The 21,232-nt window shown below is 25.3% G+C and overlaps 5 protein-coding genes across 5 annotated transcripts; 3 read left to right on the top strand and 2 right to left on the bottom strand.

Moving 5' to 3' along the window:
- Nucleotides 1-2,114: 2,114 nt before the first annotated feature.
- Nucleotides 2,115-3,523, top strand: LOC126897001 (tubulin alpha-4 chain-like). The gene has a single exon (XM_050670322.1). The coding sequence runs from the start codon at nucleotides 2,115-2,117 to the stop codon at nucleotides 3,489-3,491; it is 1,377 nt and encodes a 458-aa protein (XP_050526279.1). The 3' UTR covers nucleotides 3,492-3,523.
- A 496-nt stretch (nucleotides 3,524-4,019) lies between these two features.
- On the top strand, nucleotides 4,020-6,638 carry LOC126897007 (interleukin enhancer-binding factor 2 homolog). Its single transcript, XM_050670329.1, has 7 exons — nucleotides 4,020-4,352; nucleotides 4,425-4,553; nucleotides 4,628-4,808; nucleotides 5,012-5,174; nucleotides 5,383-5,503; nucleotides 5,572-5,824; nucleotides 6,209-6,638. Exons 1-7 carry the CDS (start codon nucleotides 4,167-4,169, stop codon nucleotides 6,343-6,345), a joined length of 1,170 nt encoding a protein of 389 aa, XP_050526286.1. The 5' UTR covers nucleotides 4,020-4,166; the 3' UTR covers nucleotides 6,346-6,638.
- Nucleotides 6,639-6,973: 335 nt separating this feature from the next.
- Nucleotides 6,974-9,904, bottom strand: LOC126897008 (beta-sarcoglycan). The gene is made up of 4 exons (XM_050670330.1): nucleotides 9,686-9,904; nucleotides 8,962-9,254; nucleotides 8,353-8,868; nucleotides 6,974-7,679 (listed from the first exon to the last, which is right to left on the bottom strand). Exons 1-3 carry the CDS (start codon nucleotides 9,784-9,786, stop codon nucleotides 8,357-8,359), a joined length of 906 nt encoding a protein of 301 aa, XP_050526287.1. The 5' UTR covers nucleotides 9,787-9,904; the 3' UTR covers nucleotides 6,974-7,679; nucleotides 8,353-8,356.
- A 112-nt stretch (nucleotides 9,905-10,016) lies between these two features.
- LOC126897017 (proteasome subunit alpha type-2) lies at nucleotides 10,017-14,013 on the top strand. Its single transcript, XM_050670357.1, has 6 exons — nucleotides 10,017-10,182; nucleotides 10,313-10,389; nucleotides 11,000-11,110; nucleotides 12,070-12,211; nucleotides 12,701-12,856; nucleotides 13,665-14,013. The coding sequence occupies exons 1-6, from the start codon at nucleotides 10,142-10,144 to the stop codon at nucleotides 13,855-13,857; spliced, it is 720 nt and encodes a 239-aa protein (XP_050526314.1). The 5' UTR covers nucleotides 10,017-10,141; the 3' UTR covers nucleotides 13,858-14,013.
- Nucleotides 14,014-16,033: 2,020 nt separating this feature from the next.
- Nucleotides 16,034-19,545, bottom strand: LOC126897022 (macrophage migration inhibitory factor homolog). Its single transcript, XM_050670363.1, has 3 exons — nucleotides 19,340-19,545; nucleotides 17,100-17,272; nucleotides 16,034-16,227 (listed from the first exon to the last, which is right to left on the bottom strand). Exons 1-3 carry the CDS (start codon nucleotides 19,445-19,447, stop codon nucleotides 16,128-16,130), a joined length of 381 nt encoding a protein of 126 aa, XP_050526320.1. The 5' UTR covers nucleotides 19,448-19,545; the 3' UTR covers nucleotides 16,034-16,127.
- Nucleotides 19,546-21,232: the final 1,687 nt, after the last annotated feature.

Genomic DNA, 21,232 nt, shown 5'->3' on the forward strand with positions numbered 1-21,232 from the left:
AGTTATATAATTAGTCATAGTCCTCTATAACAATGTGTTTGATTAATATCTGGATTCTAAAACTCACATACCATATGACTAGAGAAGGAGTTGGTATAATTGTTGATTACTATTAGGTAGAACCAAAAAACAAAATAACATTGTATTATTACTCGTAAAATAAATAATTTACTGACCAAAATAATGAACTACAACTTTTTGAAGATACTAAATTATATTATTTTAGGCGCGACAAAAAAGAAAAAGTATTGCGGCTAATTATTTATCTAAAAACTGTTGGTGCAAGGTTAAAAAATATATATATATACATCAATCTTTCTGATACCCGAGCGTAGTAGAAAAATAATTTAAATGAAAAAAATGATACTATTTATTTTGTAAGTAATGAGAACAAATATTTTATAAATTTAATAGCCTTACTTTTACATTTTATACTATGATTTATTTCTATTCGGCAGTTAAACTAATGGAATTATTTTTTATGGAATTAATTTTACCATGTGTTTTTTTTTTTTTTTTTTTTTTTTTTTGCCCNTTTATGGAATTAATTTTACCATGTGTTTTTTTTTTTTTTTTTTTTATGTCTGTTGCCACTTTTTCTCAGCTCTCGCAGGACCGATTTCTTTCAACAATACGTCAAAAGATCACAAATCGTATCTAGTGGAAGACATTATCCTCAAAAATTGAAAATAAATCCCTCGTTCCCCGTAAATGGGGGAAACCTCCAAAAAATACAAATTTAAAAATCGCTAATATTCGAAATTTTTTCAATTTTTTTTACTTAAAACCGCCATAACTTTTTCAAAAATGAACAAATGAAAATAATTCTTTTTTATATAGATGCATGATATTATTCACTTTCATTTGGTATATGTTTTTTTTTATATGTGACCCTTTACTTGCCCACAGAGGAGGATTTAAAATGACAACTTTTACACAAAAAATTAATTTTTTCAACTTGATTTTTGAAAATGTTCTGGAAGGTCTGACACTTTTATATATATCTTAAATTAAAGCTTATGTAATATACTTTAATTTGAAAAAAAAAATGTTCGGACTTTTTTTTTTCTTCGTGGTGAAAACAGACATCAATGTTAATAAAAAAAACCCAGCACAGGGGGGCCGCGGCACAGTGGTGACGTGGCATAGTTGGATCGAGTATAATGATATCTGACAGTGTTTAAAATCACTATAAAAAAAAAACGCTTCGATGCAAATCTTTAGATAGTGTTTAATTTTAAAAAATTGGGAGGATTATTCCAAAAGCTACATAATCTGCTAGTTCCTTATTAATATCCTGATTAAGATAAAGTATGTCGAATGAAAAAGGGATTATTAAAAAATATTATTTCTCATTAAAAAATTATATTGATCCATACACTTTTCAATAAGTTATATCATTATAAAGTTAAAAATGTAAAAAATAAAATCGTAAAATTATTATGAACATTTTTGTTCAAGTACATGTTACAAATTTTTTTGATAACTATTTTATAGTGTTGTATAATTTATTTCGACTTTATTTTTAATAAAAAACATTTTAACTCGGCGCCTATAATATGCAAAAAAATCTCTTGTGTGTGTTATTTTATCTGATTAGATATTTTTAAATATTTAATTTGAATTTGAATTTCATATAAATATAAATGTATTAAATAATAATGATAGCATAACAAAATTTGTAAAAATAAATTAATGTAACAAATGATATTCTTCTATATAGCTTTAGTTTTATTGTATAATTAAAATCTAAAATTATATATCATATCAGTGAAACAGGAACCTAATGTTGGGTTGAGATAAACGTTATTTTAAGAAACAGTTAAAGCCACGAATATAGCAATAACAATATAAATTAAAAAGAATATTGTATTTAAAATTTCAAAAAATAATAAAATTGGCTTAAAAATTATTGAATAAACAAAATCTACACTATGCGATTGTTGTTCAGAGACAAAAAATCAACAACACGTTCAGTTAAATTTTAATACATTTTAAAAATTATTAGTGATTTTTAACCATAGACAAATTTATTCTGTGAACGATTTTATTATATTTTTAACGGTAAATTATTTTTAAATTCAATAAATTTTTTTTAAATCTAAAAACTTGTAATGGAAAACAAACGTCAAGTAATAACAATACACGTTGGACAAGCTGGCGTACAGATGGGCAACGCCGTGTGGGAACTCTATAATGTCGAACATGGAATCGGAGAAGACGGACACGTTAAGTTGACTAGTTGTGACACAGAGAATTCGACTTTCTACAAGGAAACCAACAACGGAAAGTTTATGCCACGAACGGTGATGGTCGACTTGGAACCGACGGTGATAGACCAGATAAGGACTGGCCGAAATCGAACTTTATTTCATCCAAATCAATTGATATCCGGCAAAGAAGACGCAGCCAACAATTACGCCCGCGGCTACTATACGGAGGGACGGCCATACGTGGACAAAGTAATGGAGACAATACGTATGTTCACAGAAACATGTGGCGGCGTCCAAGGGTTCATCATGTTCCACTCGATGGGCGGCGGAACAGGATCCGGTTTAACCGGCGCTCTATCTGAATGTCTGAAACAAGAATATTCTAAAAAGAGCAACCTCGAAGTACTTGTTTACCCAGCGCCTCGTGTGTCTACGGCCGTTGTCGAACCATACAACTCCGTACTCGTGTCCCATAAAACGCTGGACATCACTGACTGTACATTTATGGTAGATAACGAAGCGATCTACGACATAAGTGCGAACAAACTGGAAGTCGAACGGCCTACGTATACAAACCTCAATCGGATCATTAGTCAAGTGGTGTCTTCTATTACAGCGTCTCTTCGGTTTCAGGGTTCGCTTAATGTGGACATCAATGAATTCCAAACAAATCTAGTGCCATTCCCTCGTATTCATTTTCCCTTGTTAGCGTACGCACCGTTTGTGTCTACTCAAAAGTCAGCTCACGAATATCCATCTATTAAAGAAATAACGGCCAGCTGTTTTGAACAAGGTAATCAACTGTTTCGGTTGGACAATAAACAAATGGCTACAGGTAGCAGTGGAAAGTACATAGCTTGCTGTATGTTATATCGGGGTGACGTTGTTCCTAAAGACATCAACTATGCCATAGCACACCTAAAGAACACCAAACATTTGGAGTTTGTAGACTGGTGCCCAACCGGATTTAAAGTAGGAATTAACTTTAGACGGCCGGCGTGTGTTGCCGGAGGAGACGATATGGTCGGTTGCGGTCGGGCGGTGTGTATGATGTCCAATACGACGGATGTTGAGGCAGCTTGGTCTAATTTATGCCATAAATTCGATTTGATGTTTCGCAAACGGGCATTTATTCATTGGTATGAAAGCGAAGGTATGGAGAAATCAGAGTTTCAAAACGCTAGGGAAGATTTAGAGACGCTGCGGAACGATTACAGGGAACTAGACCCTAGCATTGTCAGCACCAGTCAACCAAATTGTAACGATTACGAATTTTAAAAATTGTATATAAAATCAGATATTAAATTTTAATATGATTAAATATGTAAAATTATTTTTATGTTTTCTTCATTGTAAATAATACTAATATTTTGAATATTATAATGATCAATATAACCCCATTATTTTTACATTCACAGGATTGCACACATTAATTAATGATCTTAAGATTTTCTTTAAAAAAAAAATTAGGTTTAGGGTGAACTAACATAAAAGATCAAAAAGTCATGTAATGATTTGTCGTCAAAATGAGTAATATCATTATAATGTTTAATCAAGAGTAAAAATATTAATGAAATTAAAAATTCATAACGCCTCACAAAAGTTGAAAGACATTTATGTTCATTGTACATAATATGCACAATGTAAATACATATATATATATATATATAAATAATTGATAAGTGTCACACAAGTACGTGATTTCTTCCATGAAAATATCAATAACTTGTATCATTGTAAAATTTATTAATAATTTAGGTTAGGTTTATTTTATGTATAAGTATTTACTATATTTTTATTACACTATTATCAATAATATTGTTTATGAATCATTCGTAAACACCGAGTTGATTTTTTGATTATTATTCACAAAGAAATTTTTGTATTTAAATTTTTAGTGTCATTTTAACTTTATTGAAATTTTGATATTAATTAATACAAATTATATCAATCATGGTTCGAGGTGGTGGTGGACGTATGAATATGAACAGATTTCCGCCTCCATTAGGCGGACCTTTAGTTTCGCCATACTTAAATCGTAAAGTACCTAGACATCCATTTGACATTGTTTTGTGTGAAGGAGCTTTTCCGCGAGTAAAACCTGGAGCTCATACAACAGAAGAGTCAGCCTTTAATGCTGTAAGTTATAACTATTCATTATAATTATCTTTAAGAACTAATGTAAATAATAAATTATAATTTTACCACCAGGCTTTATTGAAAAGAGCACAAGTTTTGACACCAAGCCCTGATGACCACTCAGCTTTATTGGGAGTTGTCACAAAAATACAATCAATATTAGATAACATTATTATTTCTCCTGGTAAAACAGAAGTATCTGTAAGTTTATAAAAAAAAATCAAGACATTTTTTTTTTTCATTTTTAATTTAATATATCTTCTTAATTTTTTTAGATTGAAGAAGTTAGAGTAGTTGGATCATTTAAAAAGGCTACTATTATGAAAGGCCATTCTGTAGCTGATATAGTTGTCATATTTAAAACATTACCTACTAAAGAAAGTGTTATTAGTTTATCACAACGTATAATTTCTGATTTTAAAGAAAATAATATAACTGGCATAAATATAGCACAAGGTACTCATAATTTAGATTAGGTTTCTTTTAAAATATTTTTCATAATTTTTGTATTGGCTATTTTGACTTATTGCCCATTAATTATGTGGGTAGTATCTTGATCCACTGCAATACAATTATTGTCTATAAAATAAATGTATAACATAATTGATTTAATTTTCAAAATAGCTTAAGTTAAATTTGTGATACTTTTTATTTTTAAGATGTTCTGATGGCACCTGATAATACAGGATTTGATGTCATTACCTCTCATGGAACTGTACGTATTCTAATCTCAACTATAGCCGCTAATCTTAAGAAACTTACTTCTGGTCTGCACTTAGATGCAAATGCAATGAAGTTACACATGAGTGCCATTCGACACAGGTATTTATTATGTAATAAATATAACTTAATAAAAAAATCTTGAGTATTGTGATAGATATATCATATATTATTAAAATTTAACTGTGTATAAAAAATCTTTTTCTGCGAGGTTATTTAATTTTAAAGATTTGTATAATAAATATATAAATAATAAAGTTACGAAGTTTTGAATTAACTTACAGTTAAATTTATGATTTTTTGATTATAGCCGATGGTTTGATGACAACGCATCTCATTCATCAAACAAAATGCTTGTAAGACTTCTTAAGGATTTGCGGAATAGATTTAGTGGGTTACAATGCTTAAATCCATGGATGATTGATTTGCTGGTAAATTTTATTGTGTATAAATTAAAATTAGATATTTTAAATAGTGATAAAATCTATTTTTAATTTAGGCACATCGCTCATTATTGAACAACAAGCAAACATTACCTATTCAAATAGCATACAGAAGAGTAGTTCAATTACTAGCGGGTGGACTGTTTCTTCCAGGTTCAGCAGGTATTATAGATCCATGTGAAACTGGAAGTGTTAGAATACAAAATTTATTAACATTAGAACAGCAAGATTTGTTGTGTATGACTGCTCAACATTTAGTTAGAGTTATGGCCCATGGTGGTTTCATAGCAATACTTAATGGAAATGATAGTAAGTAACATATATTATTTACTAGAACCATATAATATAAATTTTATATAATATTGTTACCTTTGTAGTAATTCGCTATGTAACTACATTTTTTATGAAAATAAAATGTATTAAAATTTTTGTCGATTTCTTATGGTTAATATTTAATTGTTATAAATAACTTAACATATATGAAAAAAGAAGTTACATTGTGAATTTTTTTATTTATTTAATAGTATTTTAAAAAACATTTTTTTAATAAAAATCATTTTAAATAAATTTTGAATAATACATCATTTTTTTGCCTCTCCTGAAAATTGTCAAAAATGTAGGCTCAATTTAATGTCACTAAATTACCAAAAATAATAATGGATTTAAAACATAATCATGTATTTAAAATTACAGATATTTTAAAATTAAAATCGGTGAATGGTATTAATTTGGGAGAACTACAGAAAGGGTATGAAAAGCAAGAGGAAACTTCTGAAGAAGCTGACCCTGCTGGTGGAGAAAGTGAAGAAGTTGTTATGGAAAATGCATGAGAATTCGAATCATGTTAATTTCTAATGACTTATTTTAACACTTGTATTGGCACCCTAAAACTTTTCAATTTACTTGGTATTTCAAATTTAAATTTTGTGTGATGTTTGTTTAAGGGATTTTTTAATTAATATTCTTAATTTTGTTTAAATATTTATAAAAAGAGTGTTCTCTATGTAATGATTGAGATTTAAGTAAGAATATTAAGTTTTTTTACCTATGTAATTTGACTAGTTTTAATTTTTGTTTAAATAGACAACTGATTTTCTTTATGTGAACTTAAGTAATTAATTAATTACTTTTATGTTAAAATAATGTATATTTCTAAATAATATTCTTATTATTTAATAAAGTTCTTTAAAAAAACCATAAACAATGTTTTGGTTATAATCTATTATTAAAATATAAATAAAACAACTTCAACTTAAATAAGATTAAATACACAATTCCCTTTTATGTAAAATTGAAAACATGTGAGGATATTCTAATGTTTTAAGTGAACATTATTTTTAATTTATAGTTAAACATTGTCCACAAAGAATATAGCATGTCATATATATGTTTATTGTAATATCAATTTCAATATAACAGATTTTAACATTACAAAACTTATTAATAAAATTAATTAGCTATATTAAAGTAAGTGACTAGATAAAAAGACTAGATGATAAATAACTATAAGTAAAGAAAATTACTTTTACAAAAATGTAGACAATATATTGTTAATTATATAATAAATTCTATAAAAATAAAAAATAAGTTCTTAATAAGGATTAGTCAACTATTTACTATAAAACAATAATCATAAATTAAATTTCAATGGGAACAATTTTTTAAGTTTATACAATTAAATAACAATATTGATTAAATACTTCTATTCAGTTGAAAAGTCATTAAACGTTAAAAAATAGATATTTTTATGCTAAGTCACTCATAATTCTAGGAAAAACTTTAATTAGAGATGTTAAAAAAAGTTTTCTTCAGTAGACTTTAACTCAGCATATGTAGTAAATAAAACTAAGTGTTGAATAATTTATTAATAGTAATAACAATGTATGTTGTATTAGTAAAAAAAAAACTTAATGAATTTTTATCATTACATTTTATGATGTTTTAAAGTTTTAGTGAAAACTGAACTCATATAAGTATAGTATTTAACATACATAATGATAACCAAGAAGTATGATCATAAAATTAAATTAAAAATTAAATCTTCAATGTAGGAAAAATATGATGTCACATTAAAACCAATTATTTATTTAACAAGGATTTAGATTTATGCGAACATTTAATATGTACAATTCTAGTTTTGATTTTTGAAGTGTCTTACATTGTTCTGAAACCAAAAATACTTAATTATTAATTTAATAGAATCTCTCAAAAAAAAAAAAAATACTTAAATTTGTTAACTATTATTTATTTACTGAAGTTTAAGTAATTGAAAAATTTTTAAGTCCCTTATTCCTTATAAGGGTACTAACTATATTTTTTAAATAGCAATATAAATATTTAACTATTTTTAACATTATAAAATGGTCTAATTGAGTAAATGACTGGTTGATAACAGCTTTTAAACGAGTAGTTCTAGGGTTAGGCATATTTTTATACCTGGGTTTGAGGTATAGCATAGCAGAGAAATGCACGATTATAAAATTACATTAATCACACTTCTACTTCAATCTATATTTTCAAATGTTAAACACTTTCGAAGTACTGGTCTAAAAAATTGTCATCGAACAGTCATTTTTTTAATTGGATCATTTTTTAACATTAATGATAGTTTAATATTTATGTTGCTATTAAAAAAAAAAATAATTTTAATACCTTTATAAAGGATAAGAGATGGACCTAAAAATTATTATTATTAGAGAAATTTAGTGGTCAATGATAAATCAATTACCCTATACTATTTATATTATACACAATTTATTATGTAGTTGTATTTATATTATAAAATATAAAAAACAAAGTTTCTATAAATTTAATTAGATGTTAAATGGTATACATACCAAATTATGCACAAGGATGATCATCAATTAAATTAATCATACTGCAAGCCATGTATGAGTTGTAATTATTAGGTACAGGAACTCGAAAAATCATACCACTAGGCATACAAATGCACAATTTAAACTGATGAGCAGCAAATTTATTTGATAAGACTACTGGTAAATTTTGAACATCTAAATATAAACCATCAGAACTCAGAATCACTGTTCCATTGACTGATCTTAGAAATATATCACCATCAGCTGACCATTTAATTTTTGACCCATCAATAAATGTTCCTTCATTGCCTTTAAGTCTAGTATAGTTGGAAGATCTTAATGTAAGAGTTTCATTTATTGGGCTTACGATACGATTAGTATATGCTGTTGCGACATCTAAATGACGAACTCCTTCAGGAAGACCAAAGTTAGGAAATGATGTAGTAAAAATAGGCTTGTTGAAATCACCTACAGTAAATGAATCAACATTTTTGACTAGTGTTTTACCAAATCCTAGTTCAATTGCTGATTCCATACCTAAAAACAAAATTATTATTTACTAATACTAATCAAAGAAATTTAAATTTTTAATAATTTCATCTATACTCATTAAGCTAATATGTAACTAACTTTTATTTTCTGGATCCACAACATGCATAAATACTAAATTATTTTCAGTTCCAATTTCTACTGGAATATTCTTGAATCCTTCTAATTTACCATCTAATTTGTATAGATTATCCAAATCTATACTACCAATAAGTTTTGTAATTTCTTTATCTGTAAGAAATTCAATGCTCTCCATACTAGTAGTAAATCTTAAAACTACCATTAATGATATTGTTACTCCAAGACCAACAACAGCAACAACCATTAAAGTCCAAGTATAAATCCAAAAATACCAATTGCTTGCTACCATTAACCTATAATAGCACAAAATCAATTTAAAAAAAATGTATATTATCAGTAAGGTAAATTTTTAAAGTATTCCCCATAACATTGATCTGCCCATATTTAAGAAAGTTAATATTAAATAAAACTAAAAATATTGTCATTGAAGATTTTAAGACTATAATTGCAATTTGTTAGGACATTTTCTTTTATTATAGGGATGTTATTGAATTTTTAAAAATATTGACACTGATTCCTCTAACTAAATATGTTATATGATACTATGATGTATTGTTGAATGAAAGTGGTCTAGTAGATTCGTATACATTAATACAGAAATAACGTCAGAGTAATATTAATAGCTTCTTAGCTACATTTCGAAGCTAAAATTTTATAAACTACAATTTTAATTCTAGTAAAATTAATTATAAAAGAGATATTCAATTTTTTTTGTAAGACTTGCCAATCACTTTCATTGTAGTTATATTGATCATTCTTTAGATTTATAAAGTGGTTAGGCGCCAAAACATTTTGAGATGCAAATTTCTTTAAATTTTTCATCATTTTTGAATATTTTAATCAATAAAAATTATTTTTAATATTGTGATCCTTCTCAAAAATTAATTTTTAATTTTAAAAATTGTTGTTAATAAAATAAAATCAATAAAAATAAAAAATTTTCTTTCTTATCAATTATCACAAAATCAATTCTTTTATTTTATATCATGACGTCAGCTGGACTGTTATATGTTTGTTTCTTAACCTCAAACTAATATTATTGTTCAAACTTATCTATTCGAACTTCAAATTTTCCGCTTAGTAATTGTTAGTTGAAAACTTTATCATATAACATTTTGCTTTCTGAGTTTCAAACCTAAGTTTTTTTTTAAATTGTGCATTCATTTACCTACAAAAAATCATGGCTAATGAAAGATATAGTTTTTCACTAACTACATTCAGGTAAATTAAATTTGTTGTACTAACAAGTCTTCAGAGTAATTCGATAGAAAATTCTTGATATTGATATTTTCTTATTTCTATTCTTACCTTTCATAAATCTAATATTGTGTATATATATTTTTTTTAATAGCCCTTCAGGAAAATTAGTTCAGATAGAATATGCATTAGCAGCAGTGTCAGCTGGAGCAGCTTCGGTGGGAATTAAAGGTAATGTTAAAATTGTTATTTTTGATTATTTTAATTACTATTATACTATTACTTCAGTTATTATGGTTTTATAGTTAGTGTAGAGAATTTTACTGTAAAATCTTATAATTCAATAAAAATTATATATGTTTATTTATGAGCTTACCTTTTATTTAATAGATTATATAAAATACTGACTTTCATTAATTTAAAAAAAATAGTGTACATTTTTGAGTAATAATTTTCATATTAATTAAAAAAATGTAAATATGTTAATTTATGTAAGTTATGTAAAGTTAAAATAATACATTATCATTATCAATAATCATTAGACTAATTATTAACAACAGTTTATTCTTAAATTAATGTATCAAATGCAAAACATGAAGATGAGTTTGTATTGTATTTATATTTATATGATATTTAAGAAGTAAAATGTTTTTTATTTAATTTTACAGAGCAAAATTAATTTTAAAGAATAATAATTCTTTTTAATATTTAAATAAACTTAAAATGACATTATTGGTAAATAATCAAAATATTTTAACACATTTATATAATGGTAGTTATAATGAAATTAAGCTATAATTTTTAGTGAAAAAAAATTTTATTTAAATTATTTTATTTGTAGCGTCTAATGGTGTAGTGGTTGCTACTGAAAACAAACGTAAATCTTTATTGTATGAAACGACTGTAGAAAAAGTTCAAAAAATAACACCCAATATTGGAATGGTCTACAGTGGTAAGTCAAATATTTTTCTTATGATAATAGTTTTTTAAATCTCATCCTATTAATGTTACCTGTAATATTTAAATCAATATATCAAAGAGTACTCTTTATATGTCTTATCAATAAAATAAATACATACCTTCAAAATATAACATTTGAGTAAATAAATTATTAGTTTTGACCTATCATAAGAAATAAATTTAGTGTTATTATTTTTATTGTATTTACAATAAACTCATAAATACTCATTAGACGTTAATACCATATATAAACTATTATATATTTTGACTTTTAAGTATATTTAAAAAAAATAAAACTAAAATGCTAGCAAAAATATTATAATAGTAGCTTACACATTAGAAAGAAATTCCTACTGCTTTGTTAATTCAGGAGGTTGCTAGTGTGATGCAAGAATATACTCAATCTGGGTAATATTTTATGAATTAATAGGAGAAAATAGGGAAGAAATTAATTAAAGGCTAGAGGTGTGAAGATCAGTTCTGGAAGAAAAGGGTTTAAGAAAAAGTAGGAGTAAGACAGATTATATATAGTACAAGTTTGACAAAGAAGAACACAAGATAAGCAGAATGAAGAGATCAATGACAATAAGCTTTAAGAAAGTTTTAAGTATTTAGGATCAGTTGTGCAAAAGAACGGTGGTATTGAAAAGGATGTAAGACACAGAAATAAGTGTGGGTGGTTAAAGTGGAGAGAAGTGTCTGGTATGTTATGCAATAAAATAACTCCAACTATTGAGATCAACTAAGTTGTATGATTCAGAGTGTTGGGTGGTTGATAAAACAGTAGAGCAGAGAATGAGTGTAACAAAGATGAGAAAATAAGAGATGGGGAAAAGGAAAAAAAGTAGCCAACAGGAAAAGATTATTTTCTTTAACTTTTCTTTTATTTAAAAAAAATTATCTAGACTTATTCTTTGTATACAATTTCACTATATGTAATTTCTATTCTAGGTATGGGACCAGATTATAGACTACTTGTTAGGAAAGCAAGAAAAGAAGCTGCTCAATATCAATTGAAGTTTTTAGAAGAAATTCCTACTGCTTTGTTAGTTCAAGAAGTGGCTAGTGTGATGCAAGAATATACTCAATCTGGGTAATATTTTATGAATTAAAATATAGATTATACACCAAAGCTTTTTACTTCTTGATATTTTATGCAATGTTGTACTGATCAGCAATTTTTAAAAATATTATATAGGTAGTTTTTACTGTATAATAATTATAACACAATTATTGTGTTGTATATTATAATTGGAATACGTATTTTTAATTTATAAAATATCTGAAATTTCTTTTAATAGTAAATGGCATTTGAATCTTTAACCTAACTTTATGCCTTTATTAGATATATTACTGTAAATTATCCAATTTTTGAATTCAAATGTATGATATACTGGCAATCATAATAACAGATAGCTAATTGCTTTTTTACGACATAGGCGTATACTGTATAATTTTTATCCATGGAGCTATAAATTTTTTATTTATTCAACTTCCAGGAAAATTTTTAATTTACTCATTTTATTTATAATTATATTTGAATTAAAGTATCTAGAAAATAAGTAATTAATGTTTGTTTTAGTGGTGTGCGACCTTTTGGTGTTTCATTATTAGTTTGTGGTTGGGATAAGACTGGACCTAAACTTTACCAATGTGATCCTTCTGGAGCATATTTTGCATGGAAAGCAACAGCTCTGGGAAAGAACTATGTCAATAGTAAATTATTTTTAGAAAAAAGGTAAAAAAGTGTTTAATCGTTTGATTTTCTTTGTTAATAATATTAATTAAATTAATTTTTTGTGAAAATGGCATATTTGTACTTCAACTTGTATAATTTGCTGTTAGGATGTATGCAAGTATTTGAATACTCATTATTTTATAATTAGGTTGGCATTATAGTTGAACAAACAACTTAGAAATTTTGTGTGTTATAATATGCTAAACTAAGATTTATTCCTAGTATATATTCATTTCCATAAAAAAAAATTTTTTTTTTTGAAAAAAGTTTTATTTTATTTAAAATAATATAGATAATATAATTCAATTAATTTAACCCAATAATGTTTAATTATCAGGTAAAATTTGAAAACATTTTCAGAGGTCTACATATATATTTAACTAGCTTGTAATATAAAAAATTATCTAATTTATAAAATTATTGGTTGATAACAACCTTTGGATTAGTCATTAGAAAGTAAATCAATATTCTCATTTTTATACCTAGGCATAAAATTAGGTGCAACCACGTTTTACTTCTAGTCTATATTTTAAATTGTTAATAATTTCCACATGATTCGTCCAAAAGTGGTCATCGTTTATATTTTATAAGCTAGTTAAATATGTATGTTGTATTTGAAAAAATAAAATTAGCATCCCTATAAGTTATAAGGGATAATTCTAAAAAGTAATTCATAAAAGACAAATCAAAAAATATTTATAACTAATAAAATTTGAAAAAAAAAATTGTCTACCTATATGTAAAAAAAAAGGAATTTAATTCCAACAATGTTAAGTTTTACTCATTTTAAGCATTTTATAAAAACTAGGTATAAAGAAGATTTAGAACTAGAAGATGCAATTCATACTGCTATTTTGGCATTAAAAGAAGGCTTTGAAGGACAAATGACAGCAGATAACATTGAAGTTGGAGTTTGTCGTAAAAACAAAAATAATGAAATAATATTTGAAAAACTAGACCAGCAACAAGTTGCTGACTATTTGGCAAACATACCGAATTGAGTCTTTTTATGAATTATTATATAACACTACTTTAATTTAAGTGATTAATATACTTGTATGGCTTGAAAAACATTGTTATCTCATTTAAAATTATACATAAGTTTGTTTAAAAAATACAATTTATATTTCATAGTAAACACATTTGGTATTTTAATATATAGTGTTTAATTTTTTTTTTTCAATTACTCTACATTAGAACTTACAAGTTCAAAAGAATTATAGCAAAATAAATCATTATTGATAAGAGGGTAATTGTCTGCTTATCAAGACATTTAAATCATCAAAGTCTTGATGTTAAGTGACATTTGTCATTTTACATGAATACTGTGAATGGTGTATCCATTAGGTTATTTTGGGGAGTCTAGAAGGGACTTAGTTCTTCTAATTCTATTGTAGACCTTCCGAAAATAATGAAAATTACATTTAAATTTATATAGAAATATTTTTAAAGAGAAGAAAAATTAATTTAAATCCTTCCAAATTTTTTTTTTCAAATTGCGTCTAAAGTAAGACGAAGCCCTGCTTTCATTGATCATACTAAATCAATACTTTTCTTATATAATTGGCTAAAAATGTGATAAGGATATTTCTTAGTTTTAGCCTTCTATTAAAAAATGTTGAGTACACCTGTGCTACTAATACTATGTACTACTACAAGTTAAATAATACAATATATACTGAGTTTATAGTTCTTTAATTGACATAAATAAGATAAGTAAATACTTGACAATATACTTGTCTACTATTAACAATTATTTATTTTGATATAAATAGATCTGTCTCATTTTTATTTTGAGGGCTTCTTCTCGTGTGGTGATAAGTTGTTACTACTTCACACAATATTATACTTTCAATATTCTTGTATAATAAATATATATATTAAGGCGAGGAAAAAGAATATTTTTTTATTAGAATCTTCAACTTAACGAAAAATGAATTGAGATGCTTTTAAGTGAACAGTTATTTCTATACTATAGAACTCTGGGTCGCATCTAGGGGTTTACTAACCAAACCCAACCAAACAAAATAGTTAAATATTTTTTTTAATCCCTTTATGGATAAAAAACTTAAATTTTAGTTTATTTAGTAGAAACCCCTATTTTTAGTTTGATGATAAGATAGAAAAATAAATTTCAAAAAATTTTGTTTTTATAAATTGTATTAAAATTAAAAACCGTTTACATTTTTATTGTTCAATAATTTTGATTTAATGTATAAGAATTCATCATTAATTATACTGTAGACAACATTAATTAGTTTTAATAAGTCATAAATTATCTTTATAGTAGTTATCAAGAAAATTTTACTACCAGGTCATTTACTAACGCATACTTTCTTATATGATATTATGTGTCTATTAATAGATATAAATTATTAAAGATAAAATTTATGAATGATGAATAATATTAAATTGTACTCGAAAAAAATGAGAACTAATGTATGATAAATAGCAAATTATCAAGAGAATATTTGTCAAAAATGTCTAAACCTAATTGGGCAAAATAATTATAAGAAAAAATTTGTTTGAATTTTTTTCCATCATATGCACAATTACAATATTACACTATATATAACAATTATCCAGACCTTTTTAACAGAATCACTTTGACGATAATTAAATAAATAATTTCCTACGGAACTTTCTATGAAAAAACTTTTAGATAAATAATGAAAATTAAATTAGTAATATTAGCCGTCATTTTCATCGGATGAAAATAAATGTTCACTATATTCCTATGATTATTATAAATTGTTTTTTAACAATGAACGAGCTTTTTCAAAGTATGGCGCGATCAGTATGAGTGCGAATTGACAGGCCCCAGTTTTATTAAAAATTAGATTGGGGTAAATGCCCAAGTTGCCTTTCCCCAAATGACATTCCTGGTACCCCTGTACAATTTCTAAATGCGACCCTGATAGAACTAACTGTTAGAGTTATTACAATCTATAGTAATATTTCTAAAGGATTTGTGGTTTTCATCAAAATTAGCAAAAAAAAGAAAAATTAAAAACTAAACATTTTTACATGTTTTCATAATTTAGAGCTTAGTTAATGCTTTATTTTATCTCGTTAGTAATTTCTTACACGAATGCAGAAGAAAATTAAATTAAACCGTCCTCCTACAAGATACTTTTTTATTTTAAGGCGACAATTAAATATTAAAATACATATTAATAAATATTTAGTTATTTTTTTATTGAAATTATTTTTTAAATTAACAACATACATTTACAAATGCAATATCATATATTTTTCAATCTATTTTAAGTTAAAGTCGAACTCCTTTTTCAACAAAGTATAATTGATGGAATGTTGTTCCAAGATGACCAGTACTATCAGGTGTATTTGATTGAAAAAATACAAATAATCTATAAATAGAAAAATTAGAATAAATATTAAAAAAACACATGAATTATTCAATTTCAAAAATATGTTTCTTAACTAGAGAACTAAAAATGTCTGTCTCAATGTCTTGTGGTTTTACAGAAATTGTTTCATGACAAAGTTAGAACTTTTTTTATACACTTTGTACTATGAACTGTTTAATAGTAAAACAATTTGATTGTAATATGCGGTATTAATCTAATTTATATAGATATATATGATAAATAAACTGAATATTTTAAAATTAATTGTCCACGTTCAAATTTTAGTCATAAAATTAGTATTTTTACAAGAGTTCTGCAGAATACTATTATTGAATAATTACATTATTTGTTTAAGTATCGTAGAGGAGGAAAGTAGCGTGAACGCTATCCTTAATTAGTATTATTTTCAAACATAATTTTTTTGAAAATACGTTACTGCCTCCAAAATTTTATAAATTATTCAAATTTTTACAATAAAATGAACAAGATTAAATGACACCCTAAAAATTCAAATTTGAAAAAATCTAAAACAAAACTTTAAAATTAATTTTATATCTACTGAAGCAAGATGTTTTTTTTTAAATTTCTAACATGATTAGGATATATTAAATAAGAAAAATGCATAACATTAAATTTAAATAATTTAAATTTAATGTTTTAATTTTGTGTATGATAATTGTTATTGAATACAAAAATTCATAATAAAATTTTAATTTTGTTACATAATGTGCAAAATAAACAACCATGTAAATAAAAAAAATATATTGATTTTTATTGTAATTAATTACACTGAAAATATTTTAATACACCTCAAAATTATGTTGAAATATTAATTTTGAAATTTAATACAAATCTATTTGTATTATATTTACCTGTTTTTAGGTATTCCTGTAGCTTGTTGAACGTAGTCAGTTATGGCTGTAATATGTTTTTTGTTTTCTTCTGGACCTATACTACCAATTGAGGTAACACTAACTAATCCACATGGTTCGTTTGAAGAACTAACATACATTTTTAAACCTGCGTTTACTGTTGTTACACAATACTGAAATAAAAAATTTGTAATTACTTTACTTCTCTTTTTTAATAAAATAAAAAAAGTTGACTCTTTTATGACATTGAAACTTATTAATTATCCTATTACTAATAGAGTAAGAGGGTAACACTTCTGATTATTTTAAGGTTAATTGTTATTTAGTGACGATCCAATTTTAAATCAATTTAGTTGTAAGTACATTCGGTTATTCGGTATATAAAAAAATCACTTGTAAGTGGGAAACTGTTCTCCCAACTTCGTTTTCAAATGAATTTTTTTTGCTAATTGACATATTAAATTGTTTTAGATAAATATTACTAATTTATATTATTGCCAAAAAAAATGTATATTTATTAATCTTTCAATAACAATCAATATTTTATTTAAAACCATGTAATCCAATTTTTGTTCTCAGTATTTAGAACAAAATCATTGTAGTTACAGCTACTTATAGATAGATAGCTGTTGATGGATCATAAGCTGTGACTATGCTATAATATTCCTTATCTTAAAATCTGCAATATCTTAAATATTGTAAAAATAATTAATTAAATTTGTTACCTGTACTAAAGATGAATAGCACAGAAAAGTTAATAAATTTTACAGAAGAGACAAAATAAAATAGACTTTTTTACTATTTAACTACTAATTAACCGACGTCAAACTCTCAAGTGAATAAACTTATATCTGTTTTTTATCAGTTTAATTAAAACTAAATTCGTGGACATTTTTCAAGCTTGTTTTGTTTTAAACCCAATAAAAATAAAATGTTAAGTTGTATTCTTTTTAATTAGCGAAGTATTGTTTTTAAATGGGTAACATAAATAAAAATTGCAAAAGTAAAATATTGTTTATTTATTTACTTATGCTCTTATGTTTAATTAAATTTAATAATTTTAAATAAAATAAAAAATCATTTATATTACTTTCAAAGTGTAATTTAAAAATTGTCCATACACTGGATAGGTCACTGAAAATAATACTGAAAGCACAGTGGCTTTATTAGGATTTTGTCGTTGGAATATTGCATAAGAAAATTGTTCAAATCTCCCCAAAAGAATAAAGTCGTATCTTTGCCATATAGTTATTTTTATCGTGGGGGTATATCATACCCATATCCCCTATAATTACATTAGTGTGGAAATATATGAACAAATATAGGTATTGACAACTAATTGTAAATAATTTTTAATATTTCGTCACGGCTCATTAGTATAGTGGACTTTTCTGCATTATCTTTGAATATAATTATTCAACATTGATTTAGGTGTAGATCAGAGATATTATTATTTAAAACAGTACATAATTTATAATAATTTGTTTGCTATTAAACGAAAAAAATAGAGATTTTTTACTGTATTATTACATTAAATTATAAATATTTAAACTTGAAATCCTAAGATGCTTAAATTGCAATACTTACTATGATAATTTTAATTTTATTTTTAGTATATTTAACTATGATTAAAAATAAAAAAAATATTGACAGATGTATACACTATAGTTTTGAAAATATTACCTTTAATTGGGAACGATTAATAGGAATGTGGAGGGTGTCAGACTCCCAAACGTTAATTAAACTTATTAGTGGTTGGCATTTTTAGAATAATTCGTGGATTATTTTACTCACTACTAAATATATAAGTCAGCAAATATATTGCCAACAGTCGGAAAAATTCAATTCACACATCCTAAAAATAAATTCTAAAGTGCCCCTCCCTTTTGAAAAAAATATTCCTCAATTTCTCTTTCAAATCTTAGCTATTTAGTGTCTGAATCAAAGGCGTAACTTGAATAGCAGTCTAAAATTAGTTATCCCCAAATAAAAAATACTTTTATACATAAATTAAAATTACTTAAATTTTTGATGGCTTAAGCTCTTTAGCCTTTTAGTTGCGTCAATGGACTGTATTAACAAAATATTTATTTTTTTATTATATTATCAGAATTATTCTTGATACTACATTGAATATTGCGTAAATAGGCAAAAAAATTTCAAGAATTTAAAAAATATAAGTTATGTAGTAGAAATCACTTTTTAAGTGTATAAAATATTACTAGCATATTTTTACTCACTTTGCTCCCTTTTCCAAGTGTATCTGAAAGTATTTTTCCACTATTACTTAAAAAATCATTTGGTATTTTTAATGTTGGCAAGTTTGTATCTAAACTTAAACGAGGCATAATGATTACAGTTTTAACGAATCAGTTGTAATTTTATTAACTAAATAGTTATCAAAGAAATACAACGCTCCAAAAGATTGTTTAAAGCCTTTTATTAGAATACGACTGATGTACAAAAAATGTTTTATAAATATATCATTTTTTTTTATAAATATTTGATATTTCATTATATAACATGATATTCTTGGTATACTTTTTCATAACTTTATTTTTTTAATTAAATTTATCTTATAAATTTGAGCACCTTATGTTTTTTTAATCGATATGAAACACTCTATTTCTGCTGAAACCAACCTTTTTTTTTTTTTATTATTTCACGACCGGCATAAGTGTGGACCATCTTGGAACTACCGTGAAGTATTACTTCAGGGCGTGCTGAAACCAACCTAGAAGAATATAAACTTTTAAATTCTTGAAGGAAGGTATTATTGTTCCCGAGATATGTATACGCGATTTTTTATTAGATTATTTGTAGTTTTTGAGTTAAATATTTTTATTACATTTTAGTTATAAATAAATATTTTTTATTTCAATTAATATTAGCTGCAAGTGATGAATTCTTATTGTAGGAAATGTAATATTACTATTACAAAGTAATTTTTAAAAACCAACGTAGTTTTTTATTATTGCGCAGTGTAATAAAACTTCTTGAAATCTGTTCACAAATACCATTATATGAAATATATTTCATGATTATTATTTGTAATACCAGATATAATAGAGAAATAATTAAGTATATTTATTTTGTATTTTATATTATCATTAAAAGAAACAGACTTTTTTTACTTCTGCTGTTATTATAACTCAGATAAGAAACATAGATCATAGCATGATCTCTTTTTTTTCAATATTAGTAATACCGTGTATATCATGGTAGAAAAATTGCATCACTAATAATGATTATTAATTTAAAAGCTATTAAAATAGTTGAATTACGTAACAAAAAGCACATAGACTCAATACCAAAGATAATTTAAAAGAATTGCTCATTATCACCTATGATGTTTAGTTTTACATATAATCAAGTATATAAACCAATAGTATCCATCTCTAAGCATATGTATTACAACGGATGTATTTCATTTTTTCTTTGGGTTTAATCGCTGTTTCAAAGATTTTTTTTTTTTTTTTGGTAAGGAGCTTTGCTCCTATACTTCCCCTTGTATTCACACCGGCTTCTGATGTTGTAACAATTTATTTATATACACACACAAATTTGTCGAAGGAAGAGCAAAATAGGTCTTATTATTGTTTGGTTTTACTCTCATAAAATATCGACTACCAGTAGAAAAGTGAAGTGCCTACGTATCGCGCTTTTTAGAATTTCATTGAAAAAGATCTTTTACTAGTAATAATTAGCTCTTTGTCAAGCAAACTCTGCTCAATTAATGATCAAGTATAATTAGCAGTATGTTTTTTATCACATTGATCGATAACATAAAAATAATTTGTGAATTAGGTAAAATATTAGTTAAAAGTTTATCTTAAACTTGGAAGTATTAATAATTTTCAATAATTGATGTGTTACAATTTTTATTTCTATGTGTTATACCTATAAGAATTACGCTTCTAATTATAACGTTTATAATAAAGTTTAATTAAAGTAATTGTTTAATGCCGATTCGGTGTTATAATTTGCGAGGCTCTGTGCAAATTATAAAATATTTAAAACACAATGCCCTATGCGAGTGCATTTTTTACACTCTCTTAATGCAAGCACTGGTTTAATAGTTTATTTAAAAATGGCTAAATAGTATTCGAGTATATAATTGGGGAAGAATTTTA

This window comes from Daktulosphaira vitifoliae, unplaced genomic scaffold, assembly GCF_025091365.1.
Source record: "Daktulosphaira vitifoliae isolate Bord-2020 unplaced genomic scaffold, ASM2509136v1 Scaffold_1, whole genome shotgun sequence".
Classification (NCBI taxonomy): Eukaryota; Metazoa; Arthropoda; class Insecta; order Hemiptera; family Phylloxeridae; genus Daktulosphaira; species Daktulosphaira vitifoliae.

Excerpts from the sequence above, each read along its gene's own strand:
- LOC126897001 (XM_050670322.1), top strand. The coding sequence starts at position 2,115 with ATGGAAAACAAACGTCAAGTAATAACAATACACGTTGGACAAGCTGGC.
- LOC126897007 (XM_050670329.1), top strand. The coding sequence starts at position 4,167 with ATGGTTCGAGGTGGTGGTGGACGTATGAATATGAACAGATTTCCGCCT. Across the intron at positions 4,353-4,424 it reads AAGAGTCAGCCTTTAATGCT|GCTTTATTGAAAAGAGCACA; the intron begins GTAAGTTATAAC and ends TTTTACCACCAG. Across the intron at positions 5,175-5,382 it reads ATGAGTGCCATTCGACACAG|CCGATGGTTTGATGACAACG; the intron begins GTATTTATTATG and ends TTTTGATTATAG.
- LOC126897008 (XM_050670330.1), bottom strand. The coding sequence starts at position 9,786 with ATGATGAAAAATTTAAAGAAATTTGCATCTCAAAATGTTTTGGCGCCT. Across the intron at positions 9,255-9,685 it reads AACTACAATGAAAGTGATTG|GTTAATGGTAGCAAGCAATT; the intron begins GCAAGTCTTACA and ends GTGCTATTATAG. Across the intron at positions 8,869-8,961 it reads TGTGGATCCAGAAAATAAAA|GTATGGAATCAGCAATTGAA; the intron begins GTTAGTTACATA and ends TTTTGTTTTTAG.
- LOC126897017 (XM_050670357.1), top strand. The coding sequence starts at position 10,142 with ATGGCTAATGAAAGATATAGTTTTTCACTAACTACATTCAG. Across the intron at positions 10,183-10,312 it reads TTTTCACTAACTACATTCAG|CCCTTCAGGAAAATTAGTTC; the intron begins GTAAATTAAATT and ends TTTTTTTAATAG. Across the intron at positions 11,111-12,069 it reads TATTGGAATGGTCTACAGTG|GTATGGGACCAGATTATAGA; the intron begins GTAAGTCAAATA and ends TTTCTATTCTAG.
- LOC126897022 (XM_050670363.1), bottom strand. The coding sequence starts at position 19,447 with ATGCCTCGTTTAAGTTTAGATACAAACTTGCCAACATTAAAAATACCA. Across the intron at positions 17,273-19,339 it reads CACTTGGAAAAGGGAGCAAA|TATTGTGTAACAACAGTAAA; the intron begins GTGAGTAAAAAT and ends TTTTTATTTCAG. Across the intron at positions 16,228-17,099 it reads ACAGGAATACCTAAAAACAG|ATTATTTGTATTTTTTCAAT; the intron begins GTAAATATAATA and ends TTCTATTTATAG.